Source organism: Diprion similis, chromosome 3 (assembly GCF_021155765.1).
Source record: "Diprion similis isolate iyDipSimi1 chromosome 3, iyDipSimi1.1, whole genome shotgun sequence".
NCBI classification, from domain to species: domain Eukaryota; kingdom Metazoa; phylum Arthropoda; class Insecta; order Hymenoptera; family Diprionidae; genus Diprion; species Diprion similis.
The window spans coordinates 3,970,194-3,985,000 of NC_060107.1; the positions used below are offsets into that span (position 1 = coordinate 3,970,194).

The 14,807-nt window shown below is 38.9% G+C and overlaps 2 protein-coding genes across 5 annotated transcripts in view; one reads left to right on the forward strand and one right to left on the reverse strand.

The window, feature by feature from the left end:
• The window catches only part of LOC124404320 (E3 ubiquitin-protein ligase MYCBP2), a 164,111-nt gene that overhangs the window by 2,321 nt on the left and 146,983 nt on the right, over window positions 1–14,807 (forward strand). The window contains exons 8-29 of the mRNA XM_046878355.1: window positions 53–254; window positions 375–764; window positions 891–1,056; window positions 1,196–1,353; window positions 1,462–1,596; window positions 1,689–1,892; window positions 1,970–2,166; window positions 2,258–2,510; window positions 2,600–3,043; window positions 3,151–3,278; window positions 3,390–3,616; window positions 3,705–3,885; window positions 4,003–4,192; window positions 4,357–4,491; window positions 4,580–4,722; window positions 4,809–5,444; window positions 5,523–5,790; window positions 5,884–6,170; window positions 6,247–6,578; window positions 6,716–6,819; window positions 6,923–7,132; window positions 7,290–7,434. Of these exons, the coding sequence (XP_046734311.1) occupies window positions 53–254; window positions 375–764; window positions 891–1,056; window positions 1,196–1,353; window positions 1,462–1,596; window positions 1,689–1,892; window positions 1,970–2,166; window positions 2,258–2,510; window positions 2,600–3,043; window positions 3,151–3,278; window positions 3,390–3,616; window positions 3,705–3,885; window positions 4,003–4,192; window positions 4,357–4,491; window positions 4,580–4,722; window positions 4,809–5,444; window positions 5,523–5,790; window positions 5,884–6,170; window positions 6,247–6,578; window positions 6,716–6,819; window positions 6,923–7,132; window positions 7,290–7,434 (5,135 nt within the window). The remainder of the gene's footprint in view (window positions 1–52; window positions 255–374; window positions 765–890; window positions 1,057–1,195; window positions 1,354–1,461; window positions 1,597–1,688; window positions 1,893–1,969; window positions 2,167–2,257; window positions 2,511–2,599; window positions 3,044–3,150; window positions 3,279–3,389; window positions 3,617–3,704; window positions 3,886–4,002; window positions 4,193–4,356; window positions 4,492–4,579; window positions 4,723–4,808; window positions 5,445–5,522; window positions 5,791–5,883; window positions 6,171–6,246; window positions 6,579–6,715; window positions 6,820–6,922; window positions 7,133–7,289; window positions 7,435–14,807) is intronic.
• The window catches only part of LOC124404344, a 9,227-nt gene continuing 3,877 nt past the window's right edge, over window positions 9,458–14,807 (reverse strand). The window contains exons 2-3 of one of the 4 annotated variants that reach the window (XM_046878409.1): window positions 10,364–11,717; window positions 9,458–9,484 (exon numbers count right to left, since the gene is read on the reverse strand). In XM_046878409.1, coding sequence (XP_046734365.1) covers window positions 10,380–11,717 — 1,338 coding nt within the window. In that variant the 3' untranslated portion in view covers window positions 9,458–9,484; window positions 10,364–10,379. Of the gene's footprint in view, window positions 9,485–10,251; window positions 10,322–10,354; window positions 11,718–14,807 lie in introns of those variants that run through there. The other 3 variants (XM_046878407.1, XM_046878408.1, XM_046878406.1) reach the window with 3 other exon arrangements.

Sequence of the window (14,807 nt, forward strand, 5' to 3'; positions counted from 1 at the left end):
CTTGCACGAAGACAATAACGAAGTTATGCTTGGTTACGTTGTTTCGCAACAGGTATTATACAGTGGGAAAGGAAGCTCTTTAGGGATCAAGGGAAACGGAAGGCCCAACAGGTGGTCAGAATTAACTTTGGGGAAAGGACCACGCGTAACTCACATTGCTGCAGGCCACGATGGTCAGCATGCCATTATATTGCTGGAAGATGGATCTGTGTTATTTGTTGGAACTGCGAGGCGTGGGGAAGACGGCGATAGTAGTGAGTTTTATTTCTCGTGTTTCTGCATTAATCTCATTGCACTCTTTGAAGCAAATCGATTTTATTTTCTGTCCAACCATGCTGCGATTCTTTTTCACAGTCTGTCGATAAAATTTTCAGATAAGGCTAGACGGCAGCCAAAACCAGTTAAACCAAAGAAAATGCTCAAAGTTGAGGGGCAGTTTATAGTAGACGCAGCATGCAACAATGGATCAACCGCATTAGTAACTAAAGAGGGCTCTCTGTTGATGTTTGGAAAAGACGCAACTCATTGCGATAACGTTTCTGGTGTTGTTACTGATCTGAGTGACGTTCACGTGGCACATGTTTCTCTTGGAAAAGCTCACGCTGTCGTTTTAACCAACAAGGGGCAGGTTTACACTTTCGGAATAAACAACAAAGGGCAATGTGGACGAGACTTTACAACTACTCATACTACTAACAAAGAAGTTACTGTTGTGGCGATGGAAACTGGTACCGGGGAAGACGAACTGATTGTTGCTGAAGAGGGTAAGTGACACCTTCGTTGCTATATCAATGGTTGGCCAAAAATGCCTTAAAATTAATAGCTCGTCACTTTGGAACATTGTGACTGCTACAAGGGCATGCAATTCACCTTTATCAAATCAATTATAGATGGTAGAGGTCCAAGCGACGAATGGGAAGAAGCAGCTGGGATGTGCCCAGCGGGACAGCATCAGTGGAGACGCAGAGTTTGCATGGTGTGCACTGTGTGTCGAGAGTGTACCGGATACAGTATAAGTTGTCTGAGCAGTATTCGTCCCGATCGAAATCCTGGCCAGTAAGTAATCTAACAAAATTGAATAGTACGTGTTGTCTTTTTTTTTTAGCAAGATGCCGCAAATTTTTGTAATACCTCCATCTGACCATACTTATGATATACAAAGTTCGCATGTTTCGAATGTATTTTTACCTTGCAGAGAATGCGGTTGTGGAGAAGGTGACAGTGGCTGTGCAGAGTGTGGCTGTTGTCGTATCTGTGCAGGAGAGAGCGTCGATAATGGTGGTGAACTAGCTGTATTGGGACCTTCCGGAGTTGGTGATATAACTGACATGATGAGAGACGTGATGTTTGGAGGTAATTCCTATCCTCATTATTAATACTGTCTGTAACTGAGATGCATAAGGAATTATATTTACGTCATTTGGCTATAAAAACATCAGATTAAAATAATTCTCACTTCAGCTCGACATGGGGTTAAGCTGCAAGATCATTTACAAAAAAGATTGGAGGAGAGACGGCAGAGACAGAGAGGTAAACCAGGTCCAAGTGTGACGAAATATGCTATGAAAATTAAAGGTGGCAACAACCAAAGATCCGGTAATTTCTACATTTTTATTTACTGATTCCATCGAAATTTTGACTGCAATTTAACGCGATATTCACACTGTGTTCAAAACTTGCTTCTGTAGCAGGGCCGAGCGTCATTGCTCTGAAAGGAGCTGGAGGAAAGGGAGACGCGGCGATACCCAGTAACGTTCCAGCAGAAGAAGGTATTGGTGGAAGCGATTTGGAGAGAGGAGATGCCGCTCGAGTGTCCAGCTTACCAGCAGCTAGACTGCCGATACCAGCCGACAGCCCTGTTGTACAAATTGCATGCGGTCTCCATCATACAGGTAAGGGAATGGATAATACAATTTTTCGCACTACCATCTTTGGATCATAATTCTAAAACGACATTTTATTTCTCCAGTTCTTCTCTTACCAAATGGTCAAGTTTATACATTCGGCAGTAATATATATGGACAATTAGGAGTTGGAGATTTGATAGCTCACGCTGGTCCAGTTCAAGTAAAACTGCCCAGTATTGCATGCCAGATTGCAGCTGGCAGTAATCATTCTGTCATTTTAACATCGAAGGGAGAAGTTTACACTTTTGGGTCGTACCAGGTGAAGAAAATGTCTTCTTTGAGTGATTTAGTTGAGTCCAAAATTTTTCCAGGAAAACAATTGTGAATATTCTTGTAATGTCGAATTTCAGAAAGGACAATTGGGAATGAATTGGTGGAGTGGACAGAACGACGCCACCAATGTCAGCTCTCAGTCTAATCGTAGATCTGAAAGATCTCAGCCGTGGCACAGCTTTCCTAACAAAGTTCCAAATATCGGACCAAGATGGGGTCGACGTGCAACTTGGATTGGAGCTTCTGGAGATCAGACGTACATTAAAATTGATGAAATCAATTCGATTAGTCTCACAAGAAGCACAGTTATGGCGAATAAAAATAGTATCAGTGAGTATGTTATTATTATTTCAGGTAAAAAAAAAAATGCTGCCTGTGAGATAGGTTGCTAACAACATATCCTCTATCTCATTTTTCAGTCTTACTTTCGAATCAGAACGATCATGCAAACTCTTTTAAATGTCTTGTGATCAACAAACGAGATGGAAACTGCAACAGCTACAGCGGTTCCGATCAAGTTGACTTCAGCCACACAGCGAGCTGCCTAGACCCGCTCTACAATGTAATTTGGAGCTTCAATCCTGCTAATAATGAGATAAATTGCTACAACGTTATATCGACGGAAGCCCGTTCGATTGCTGGACTCGACATGTCTATACTGAGTCCTGCGTTGGCTCTACCAGTCGTTTCAAATTGCTTTGTAACAAGATCTCAAGCTGCAATGCACCTCTTGGGCTGTCTTGATAGTCTGACACAGGCTCAAGATGAGAAGTTGGTCGTTGTCGAGGAACATGAATGCACTCAAACTTCTCAGGGAAAAGTTTATAGCAGAGAAGATTTTGTCACTGTTAGCAGATTTGAAAGTGAGTACAGTTTACAAAATTTTACTTCTACATCGATTGTATAACTGCTTGTCACGCAAAACTAAGTTATATTCAATGTCATACAAATATATGACTCTTTACATCAGGTCATGGCGGAGGTTGGGGATACTCTGGTCACTCGATTGAAGCTATTCGTTTTATGGCTGACACGGATATCTTATTGGGAGGTTTTGGTTTATTTGGTGGTCGCGGAGAATATACTGGTAAAATAAAAGTAAGCTGGGTACAAGTTGTATTATTTGTAAATGATTAACAGTTATCCTATTTGTTGACTTATAAGATTCGTTAATCAAGTCCCATTTAAATATTACAATCATTTGCGCAGCTCTTTGACATTGGAATTGATGGTGGAGATCAGGAGACAGACGGTGAATTAATAGCAGAAACTGAAGAGATTCCTTATGAATGCGGACCGAGACAAAAATACCCAATGTTATTTGACGAGGTGATACAGTTGCAGGCTAATAGATGGTATGTTGCATGGGCAAGAGTTAGTGGTCCCTCTAGCGATTGTGGGTCAAGCGGACAGGCAATGGTTACAACGGAAGACCAGTAAGTTGATGATAAAAGATTCCAATTGAATTATGTAATATCTATCATTGACAAAAATGGAAACGCCATTTAATCACGCAAATTTCAGGGTACTGTTTTATTTCAAATCTTCAAAGAAATCCAACAATGGAACTGACGTTAATGCTGGACAAATACCGCAACTGTTGTACTGTGTTATTACACCGGAAAATCAAACTCCAAACAGACAAAGTGATCAGGGAGAACCAGTATACATATTGAGTAGAGAGTTTAGTAGAACTGTAACCAAGGTAAGTTTTCCTTGTAATAGATAAACAATGTGATTGACGCAGTCATTCATTAAGTTTCCAGAATGAGAAAAGATCCAGAATGGTCAGCGATTTAATGAAATTTCGGAATTTTTACAGGAGTGCTTTCAATCTTTGATATCCCTGCTGCAATGGAGTTGGAATACTCTGAAAGCTGGCTTGTCTGACACTGCAGTTCATGTAGCGTCGTCATCGCATGCAATGCTGGAAATGGACAGGCTCGTCTACATCAGTAAAGCCAGTCTGAGATTATTGCGAACGTATACTAACGAGATTTACCCAAATCAAGGTATAAAAATTGTATCTCTACAAAAGAACCGAATTTTATGCATGTGAACTATTCAAGTATCTTTAATATTGGGTTTTATTTTTTGTCTACATTTTTTGATTTGTTTGATATGTTGATATATTATATTACCGAAAATTTCGATCAAACTTTTCCTTACCTTTCAGTTGTGAAAAAAACGCCACCTGAATCCGTACGATTGGCAGAATGTATTGGAGAAGTTAGAGGACTTCTTCGTCAAATACTTTCTGATGTTATTCCAATCACTGTAAAGAATAAAGGAAAAACACGATCTACCAAAAGTAAGTTACTCGATGATACATGTTCCTCCTACTGAGCTGTGGAGAGATGTTCGTTTTGCCAACACGAATTTTTTTTATCCTGCCACAGGTTCCACAAGTTTGAGTTGTAAGATGACGGGAACCATTCTTGACGAGTGCCACAAAACTTTCGTTTCCTGCTATCACGCATTTTATCCTACAGCTTACCTGAAGTGGACTTCACTTTGCGACCTGTTATCTGAAATTGAGAAGGTAAATATGATTCTTCTACTAACGATAAGTGTAAAATTATACACATGGTTTCAATTTTCCATTTTAAACTGTCGACATTTTTCTAGGATCAGGGCACTTCTTCAAAGGATCGACTGTTATCGGCAGTTTTGGCATCCCTTTGCCACCCATCTGTCAGACTTCGCTGTACTTTTCCAATATTAAACAACGTAATGGACAGTACAGACAGTATCAAGCGGCAATTGAGTCCATCTGATAACGCTGGTTTGCCAATGATGAACTCGACCGAAGCACACCACTATCCTATCCTTGTAGAGCAAATAAGCTATAAGTCTCAGATCGAAAGTTCGAATAGAGGATCGTTGAATTGGTCTTTTCGCGAGGTGTTAGACAGATTGTTGGACCTGGTGCTTATACCAGTACGAAAAAGTCTATGCAGAGAGAAATCCCAGTCCTTGCCAGACTTGGTTCTACACTGCTGCCATTTGTTGGCAAGGGTTATAGCCGAGTTAGCTTCTCAGTCGAGTGGAAACGACAACGAAGTACAAGGAGCCTGTGGGCGAATGATGTACACGACACCATCCAGATTCACAAGAACGAATCAGAGCAGATCTTGGAACACTGGGAATGGGTCACCAGATGCCATTTGCTTTTCGGTTGACAGACCTGGTATCGTTGTTGCCGGCGTTGGGGTTTACGGAGGTGTCGGTGTCTATGAATATGAATTGGAATTGTTAGATGACGTAAGTTGAGAAAAAACTGTGATAGAAATGACTGAAAATAAGCATCTCTTACTTGATCCTATCTTTTATTACATTTAGCAAAATAATACTGGCAACGATCCTTCTCACACTCAGCGTTGGAGCAGTCTGGACGCTTCAAGGGGCTCCTTTGGCCCTGAAGATTGCGTCAATGATGTAGTCGAGTTAAAGTTCGATAAGCCAGTATCTATAAAAGAAAATGTGAAGTATGCCATACGCTTACGCAATCGAGGAGGAAGAACTAGCAACGGTGACGGTGGTTTGAGCGTTGTGAAAGGACCAGATGGGACCACATTTACATTCACCGCGTGCTCGCTGAGTTTCAATGGTACGACTTCATTTGTACAGTTGGCAAATTATATTGGCTTATCTCCAGTGTCTTGATTTGTCAGATTTATTATTTTCTTTCGCATATCTTCAGGCACAACGCAAACACGAGGACAAATTCCGCACATTCTTTACTACTCGAATCCGCAAGATTCGGAAACACAACAATCGACAAAAGCGGTGGCAGAATTGCAGGCCCGGAAATGTACACTGGCAATGACGGCGACAATAATGCAGCGTGCAAATGAAATTTTGTCTCTGGCGAGAGAAAGAGCCGAAGATTTTTCCTCCAATGAGATTCTTGGGAACGCAGCTTTTGTCACGACTCTCCTGCCTTTGCTTATGGCTCACATTAGCCCGCTAGCGACTTCAGACCCTCGGGTAAGCAGATGACTAACTAACAAGAAGACAAAATTTCCAATTTCAAAATTTGACGTAATTTTTATTCTTGTTTCAGAGCGGAGTGCAGGTTTTGACTCTAATCCAAGAAATGCTTCCACACATTTCGGCGCTTAATCAGATATCGGCAATGGGATCGTCGCAGATATCACAAGACAGTGAGGTTCAGTCGCACAGTGTTCCACCGGTTACGACTAGCCAGCATTACACGTGGTTGGAAAGCGATCATCCTTACAAGCCGGCCACAGTTTCCTACTACAAAGCTGCATTTGCCGAAACAGTGAGATGGCTCAGTGTCGAGTTTACTCCTGACTGTGGAACTGCACAACCTGAGGATTACCTGCAGCTCTACATACCCAGCAGAGTAGCCAGCCCACCCATAACCGTTGGGTCAGTTTCTTTGTTAAGAAAACAAAAAAAAAAAAAAAAAAAAAATGCATGGATGGATAAGTGCAAGAGTAATACTATTCATAGTTTAAAATTCGCGTTTGCATTTGTACTCATGATATTTTGCATTGTAATTTCAGTGCTGCAACCACACCATCGGAGGATAATCTACCACACTGGCCCGTTCTTCACAAGTTGAGCAGTATACGGAGTCAATGGCCACAGAATGCTGTCGTTTTACCAGGTTAATAGTATACTTCATTCTTGAAAATTAAGGGTCTCGATTAATACTGCCACATCCTTTCAATCATACTCAAAATACCGAAATTCTGTGTTGTGAATTTCAGGAAATGAAGTGATATTTTCATTGGAAACTGCGTCCGATTATGTCAAGGACGATCGCTCCAACACTTACGGTTTCAAGTGTTTAGTCATCGGATACGAATGGGCCGGTAGTGTAGGTGGATTGAAGCATCTGGAAACCGAATTGGCATTTCTCGGCGGTGCCTGTGCAGCGAGCTTGATGAAGAAGCACATGACGTTACCACCTGTGTCAGGTAGGATTTAATATTTGTTTCGCAAGCTAGAAACCGTTGAAGCTCATTACGCAGTTGATCTGTACAAACGTGTCTGAACTGCAAAGATTGAGTTACAAGTTGAAAAAGCCGAGGGTATATACCGACGATTTATGTTGAACTACCCCTCAATTTTCAGTCGAGGAAATTGAAGAGGATCTTGAACTCGCCCAGGACACAGCTAAGCGGCTTTTTTCTGGATACTCAGCGCTGCTCGGAAGAGGATTCGCCCTCACATCTCCACCTACGGTGTCCCAGGCCCTCGAAGGCGTGCTCCCGTTTAGGTGAGTTTTAAAAAGTTTTCTTACACCGCCGGAATCACTTGGGCATGCAGTGGTTCCGACAATCTTGTGATTCACGATTTCCAAATGAATCAGGATTAATATGCTGATGTTTCATTGAACGCTTATCTTCATTATGGACCGCGATATGCGTTGCGACTTCAACCGAAGTTCTTCGTAATTATGATACTCAAAGTGAAATGGATTGGTGACGATACCTCTTATCGGGACTTTTTCATTGATTGGAAAAATCGTTATATTTACTCATTGCGTTATTGTGTAGCGATATGTCCAAAGAAATTAACCAGAACTTCAGGGTCATCCTTTGATCGTGACAAAATTGCTCAGACTCTTTGACATAGTGAAGAGAGAAGGTGGTGTTGGTTGATTTTAGTCTCTTTCACACGGTTCTGCAATTACAAAAATTAGCAGGAATTTCTTAACAATGTTGTATAATTTGAGTAACAGGTGCTATGCGCAGTTTCCTTCATTAATTTGTTCTCGCGAAAGAAATGAGACAGGGATCAGGGACTTGGTTGTTCGTTCTGACTTTCGCCGTTAATTTTGAAGATTTATTTATTAATAATGCGTGAATTCAGTATGTAAAACAATTACATGTTGTACAAGTTGGCTGTCGTTATATCACAGTCATGATAATTAGAGCTAAATGATTATTACAAAAATCTTAATCACTACTAAACGACACAATTTACTTTTCTTGCGTTATCATTATTATTATTATTATTAATGTTCTCTTAAGTTAGATTGATCCTGCTAACGATATTCTCACTTTGATTGCGTTCAAGGTGGTCGTTAGACAGTTCTTGTTACCATTTATGATCCCCGTGTAGCGTCGCGCTCTTTGGTTAATCAACCATTATCACGTGCGATTTAAAATAATCTTAGTACCCCGAGGCGTTGCGTTGGTGCGAAGTTTTGCATTTTGCATTGTCTTCCAAGTATCTCGCGAGCCCGTTTCTGCACTTAATAAATTAACTAATTATTTTATTCCTCTAGGGGAGAGATGAGGTACAGTAATTGAAGTGCTTTATACAACTTCTTTAATTTTTATAGGTAAATAGGTACTTGAAAACTTTGTACACTTAAGCATATGGCGCGAACAATCTGTTTGAAGCGATATCATACAGAATTTAACGAAAGTCAAATCCTTTTCTCGTGTTCTTGTAAAAATTCGTTGCGCGATGTCTTCCTATCCGGCAATTATTTGTTTCATATCGTCATTTAATTCGACGAGAGTTATCGATTCGTAATCAGATATAAAACTATAGATAAATCTCGCGTGACGCGCTTCTTCTAAATTGCGGTAAAATTAATGCATGTAACCGTCTTTGTGATATATTCGAGACTTAAGAAAATTATTGAACTTTGAACTATTTTCAGATTATAACGAACTAAACAAAGTTTCAAATGAATAGGAGATCTCTCTCTGTCTCTCTCTCTCTCTAAATTTATACATTATATGTGTATAACTTCGGCAGTTTAAATTCATTCGAAACGGTGGAATTAACAAAATATAATAATGACGATAATAAAGTATAAATAATAATAAATACGCTTAGGAATGACATATTTACGTAAATACTCAGATACAGTAACAATAATATACACAGATATGTGGCACTTAAATAATAAATATATACACCAGATTCGCTCAAATTCCGAGCGTATAATATAATGATAACATTAACAATAATAGTAACAACAATAGCGACACTTGTAATGAACATTTCATTCGACTATACAAAAATACGAAAATTATCTCGAAGATGTATTTCACACAGTCGACGAGTTTGTTGTACATTTCTCATCACTTTCGATGTTATTTGTCTTCTTTTCTTTTATTCTCTTTTTCCTCCCCCTTTTCCGACGCTAACCTTATAATCTAAATCACACAAAGACTGGCTCTTCTTTTACTTCGTCATCTTGTCTTTCATTTTAATCTCCTTGTTCTTCTCTTCAAAGTATATGTATATGTATTAATATTTTGCAAATAACGCCGATATCAGTTGTTGTTGTTGTTGTTGTCGTCGTTGGGGAATCATTTACGAAAATAGTCCAATTTCCTCGAAATCCTTTGAAATAGGTCCGAGCGAACCGTTACGTTTATCTTCATATTTATAGTGGAGTAAAAAACTTGTCGCGTTACGTAATCAAAGTATACAATAACTATACATACATGCATATGTATATCGTATACATATAGCTCAGCTAAACCGCAATTTAACGCACGAATATACATACATACGTTGTTAATCGTTTTTCGCGAGGTAATTTTCTATCATATAAAATAATTGTACACAGTTATATATATATATATATATATATATATAGCTTCCGAGAAGTTGTAATAATCTGTCAATGATATGTGCGGGGCATTAGAGGAGTAGGTACGGTGTGTAAATTGTTTAAACGATTATCCATCGACTGTACTGTTGCAAAACATAACAATTTCGATGAAATCACGATTAAGGTCGACTAAAGTATATAAATAATGTATAATACATATCTAATACCTAATATAAAATCTACGATGATAATATACACATACATATAGGTTTTCGTGTCTAGAAAAAATAAATGAATTTCGTATTAATCATTTACATAATATACTATGATAATAATATTAATAATAATAATAATAATAATAACAACAATGATGACAATAATATAAACATAAATTTATAAACTTATACATATTACTAAATATTTTACAGACTTTTTCTATAATAATGTATATAGTAATAATAATTTGTGTATCTATGCATAATATTATTAGATTTTATAATATAATTCTTGCGGTATTAATTATCGTCGTTATCGATATTAACTTATTATTATTGTTATTTTTGTTGTCGTTCTCGTCGTTGTCGTCGTCGTCGTCGTCGTCGTCGTCGTCGTCGTCGTCGTCGTCATTATCAATAGGTATTTCATAACTCTGTCGTTAACGGTTCAGCCTTTTCAACAATCACGTGAAACTCAGTTTCTCTGTAAACGCGTCCGTCGGGCACGACCATCGTTATCCTGCTGTCAACCGGACGTCCGTCCCTGGCGATGACGCCGTTCTTCTTCGAAACAACGTCAGGCGCGTTAGTCGGCACGCTTATCCAGCGTTTCTGGTTGTTGTCACGCTGCCTGCGGCAGAACCAAACGATTAGAAAACCGCCGATAAGCAAAACTATCAGCGAACCAACCAGAACCAGTACGAACAAGAGGGTGGAATTACTTATCGTGCAGTTTCTCGACTCGTATTCGGTGAATGTTACCGGCGTGAAGTCAGCGTCGGAATCCAGACACAGAAACGTTTCCGGACCAACGTTTATCGGCTCGGTCGGTAAGCTCATTGAGTTAAATTTCGCGTACACGTTACTGTAGTTCAGCACGTTTCCTCGCCAAATCGGAATCGACGAACATTCGCAATCATGATTCACCAGAATTCCGTCCAATTCTGGACGGAAACTTCCTCTGTCGAACATCACCGATCCTTCTTCGAAAGTCGTCAGACTATTGTTTTTGAATATCAGGTCGTTCAGTCTTCCATTGTTGTTATTGCTGTTGTGGTACGACTGGGATTCCGGGTCTACTTTTATGTCCAGAAACGCGCCTACGTTCAGGTTGCCGAACGTGTTGTTCTTCATTATCACGGGGCCTGTCGTCGTCACGCTGAACGCCTGGCCCTCGATTATTCCGAAATCGCAATTCTGTATCGCAACGGTTCTCGGCCTCCGTATTATGAACGCCGAACTTCTAACCGTTCCCATTCGAACACCGTCCAGCATGAATTTACTCGTTACTTCGATATCGTTCATCGCTCTACTCGGTACAACCTCGCCGAACGTTCCGCCTATCACGTGAAGATAGCCGACGTCGAATTTCTTGAAAGCTTGCGCCTCCATCGTCTCTATGACGCAGTTATCAAGCGTCATTGTTTCCGTTCCTACGAGGTTCGAAAAGGCGAAAGCGTTCACCTGACCGATCCTCACGTTCTGAAGGTGGATTACCTCCACGTCACCCTTGAACGTGAAACTCGGCAGAAGGTCTACGCTGCTGTTTATTATCGATATCTTGGCCGGCGAATCGCGCGTTGCAAGCTCGAAACTCTGAGGGTACAACGTCAGGTTACCGATGTTCTCGAAGCTTATCGCTCGCAGACCTCCCATGGATGTTAGACTTGAATTCACCAGCCTGACCGACGGACAGTTCGATATCATTATTCGCGTCGTGTGTGGACTCAGTCTTCGATTGCCTTCCGTCGTTAGGACCAGCTCCTGAAATTTGAAAATCGAACGATTTCAGACATCTGCGTTTTATATGCCCCGCGCTCTTCTTTTTTTCAATTTCTTTTGTCTTCAGATATTATATTAAACGTTAAAACACGTTGAAACGGGATAAAAAGCGCGCAAACTCCTTTTTCTTTTTCTTTATTCATATTATAAGCTTATCGAAATCTACCCGCACGCGTGCGTTATCTCGAAAGGATCGACATCGCGATAAGAATGAATAGATTAACACTTAATAAGGCTCTAATCGCTGAGGCTAATCTCGCGTAACTATGCAGGATATTACACATAATAATCGTTCTTAAAACACCCGTGTTGTTGGAAAACTCGCCAGGCAATTACTGTCGATAATTTAATTGCATCAACGCCGTTTTATAATAATTTTTAAAATTCACTACACGAATATCCGTTACACAAACGGCAAAATAAGTAAGTATATATCGTCTGTACGTGAAAAACTTTCATCTTTTTCTATCATCAAGGAATTAGATTCATTTTCAGATTATTTCAGATTCGTCGCTTCATTTTCATTAAAATGTCTCCGTGTCTTTAAAGCTGAATACATAAAATGCAATCGTGATACTTGGCAGTTCACATTTCTTCTTCTTCTTCATTTTTTTTTGTATTTTCTTTTTTTTCTACCGTACTAAAAAAAGGGGATGAAAACGATATCGTTGGACACGAGAGACGGTTTTTCCCGGATGGAAACGATATGACAGAAAGAGTATTATATATATATAAAAAAAAAAATATGCATAAAAAAAGTTGCACAGCCCACAAAGAAGAGAAAACAAAAACGTATGTCGCGCGATCCCTTTGTGCTACGTGGCATACGCGTACATATAAAAAGAGTGGGGGGGGGGGGGGGGGGGGGGGGGCAGAACCCCGCAGATAATGTTGTTTGATTTTATTTCAGTACAATAGTCGCATGAAACCATTTTTTCCCACCCTCTTGTTCACCATCTCTCTAATCCCACTCGTCCGGTAAATGCCCAGATAACCGGAAGTAATACCATTGACCAATCTCTGCGATATATAGCTGGTGTACCGAACAAATCGCGCATCGAAATAACAGCAAGGTATTTGCTTCTTCTGTTTTTATTTCCACCCTGTGTTGTCAAGTTGTTTCATGACAGGCGGAAAAATAAAAAGAGGAGAACGCGAAAGAAAAAAAGAAAAATTACTACGATGAAACCATATAATAATAAATGAAATTTTCTCCCATCACTCGCGTTATAATTTTCCTCTTTTTCTCTCAAGATAAAAATTCTTTACCGTTCATCGTACGTGTTGCGATATCGATGTGGGTTATGTACATACATACACTCTTGAATATATGTGAATCATCCAGAGATAAATTCACCGCGCATAATACGATTTTATATATATATATTATTACACGCCTCTCTACCTGCCCGCATTGCTTATCTATACGGATAAATTTATTGTAGTCTTGCAGGGGTTCGGAGAATATCGTTATCAGAGCTGCTGCTGTACCGTGCATGTACAGTATACATATATAAGGTAGTCATCGTTGAAATGATGAATATTTATATACAAATGTAGACGCCCAAAGTTGAGAACGACAAAGGCTACAGCTTGCGTTTCGTGAACTTTCTATATATCGTATATCGGTACACACGAGTATATTTATACTTATAATACGTGACGATATACGATGTAATAATAGTTAAACGCGTGTGTGTGTAGGATGGATGTTAGCTAAGAGACCGGGATTCATATTTTGAATTCGATTCTTTTTTCCCCCTCAAGCAAAATTCGTATAAATAAATCGTATTTCGTAAGGATTTATCGCGCACTTGATACGCGTTTAGTATTTGTTTTTTGTTTTTTGTGTTTTTTCACTTTTTTTTTTTTTTACTGCGATTAAGTATGAAATTTTTTTTATCATGAATAATTCGCGTCTTCACTTTATGTGTATTATAGGCAACATCGTATATGAATATATCGCTCGGGTTAATATACAATATGCGAGTTTTCTGCGAAGTGGAAAAGTTTTTCGATTCATTATTACACATTTTTCACTCTCTTTTACTACGCCTGTCTGTATAGGTGCGACGACGTGTGTGGTTTTATCAGTATTACTCATAGAGATACGGAACGAGAGAGAGAGAGAGAGAGAGAGAGTAAAAGAAAAAAATGTAAAGAAAATAAGAAGAGAAATGATGTTTCGAATTATTTGAAATAAAATTTATTTTCGCTTGAAAAAACGAAACTTTTTATATTATAGTATATTAATGAAGCGGAGAGAACTTTCCGTAAAAAACAAAAAAAAAATAAAAAATCTATATCTATCTATCTATCTATTTATTTATTTATTTATTTATTTATTTATCGGTACTTATACTAAGACATTTTTAACAGCGTAGGAGTTGAATTTCTTTTACACGAGCATTATATGCCAGCTCGATAATATATGTATGCAAGTCGTGGAAAAAAATTTTGCAGACTTGAATACTAAGTGCGGTTATACATATACATACATAGAATATATATATATATATATATATATATATACATATATATTTATGTACATGTCGTAGTTTCAGGGACGTCATAAATTTCCCGGCGTATGCTTGAACTGAAAATTTTTTAGTCCCCTGAATGGGCCGCTTTTCTCTCTGTACCTGTACAAGTTGGAAAAGAGAAAAGAGAAAAGAAAAAAATATTTGGAGAGAATTTCTTTCATTTTACTTTATTTCCACCGCTCGGAATATGTCCTTCCGTTTTCTCTGCAACTGAGTTATAATAATATTCTTTCTTCTCTTTATTTCCTGTTCAGGATTCGCGAGCACACACACCGCCTTCTCTTTATGGCATAACGACTTTATAATATAATATATCGTATACCTGCTGTGTCTATATATAGGTATAATACGCCTATACGATATACACTCTCTTGTACCTCATATTACGACGCACGTGTTCAGCCAATAATGATTTACTCTTTTATTTTATATCTTGCAGTTTTTATAAGCAGGAAGCGCGCTGGAAATATTGCTATAGTCGAGAACAAAAAACGGGTGTGTGTGTGTGTGTGTGTGTATATATATATAT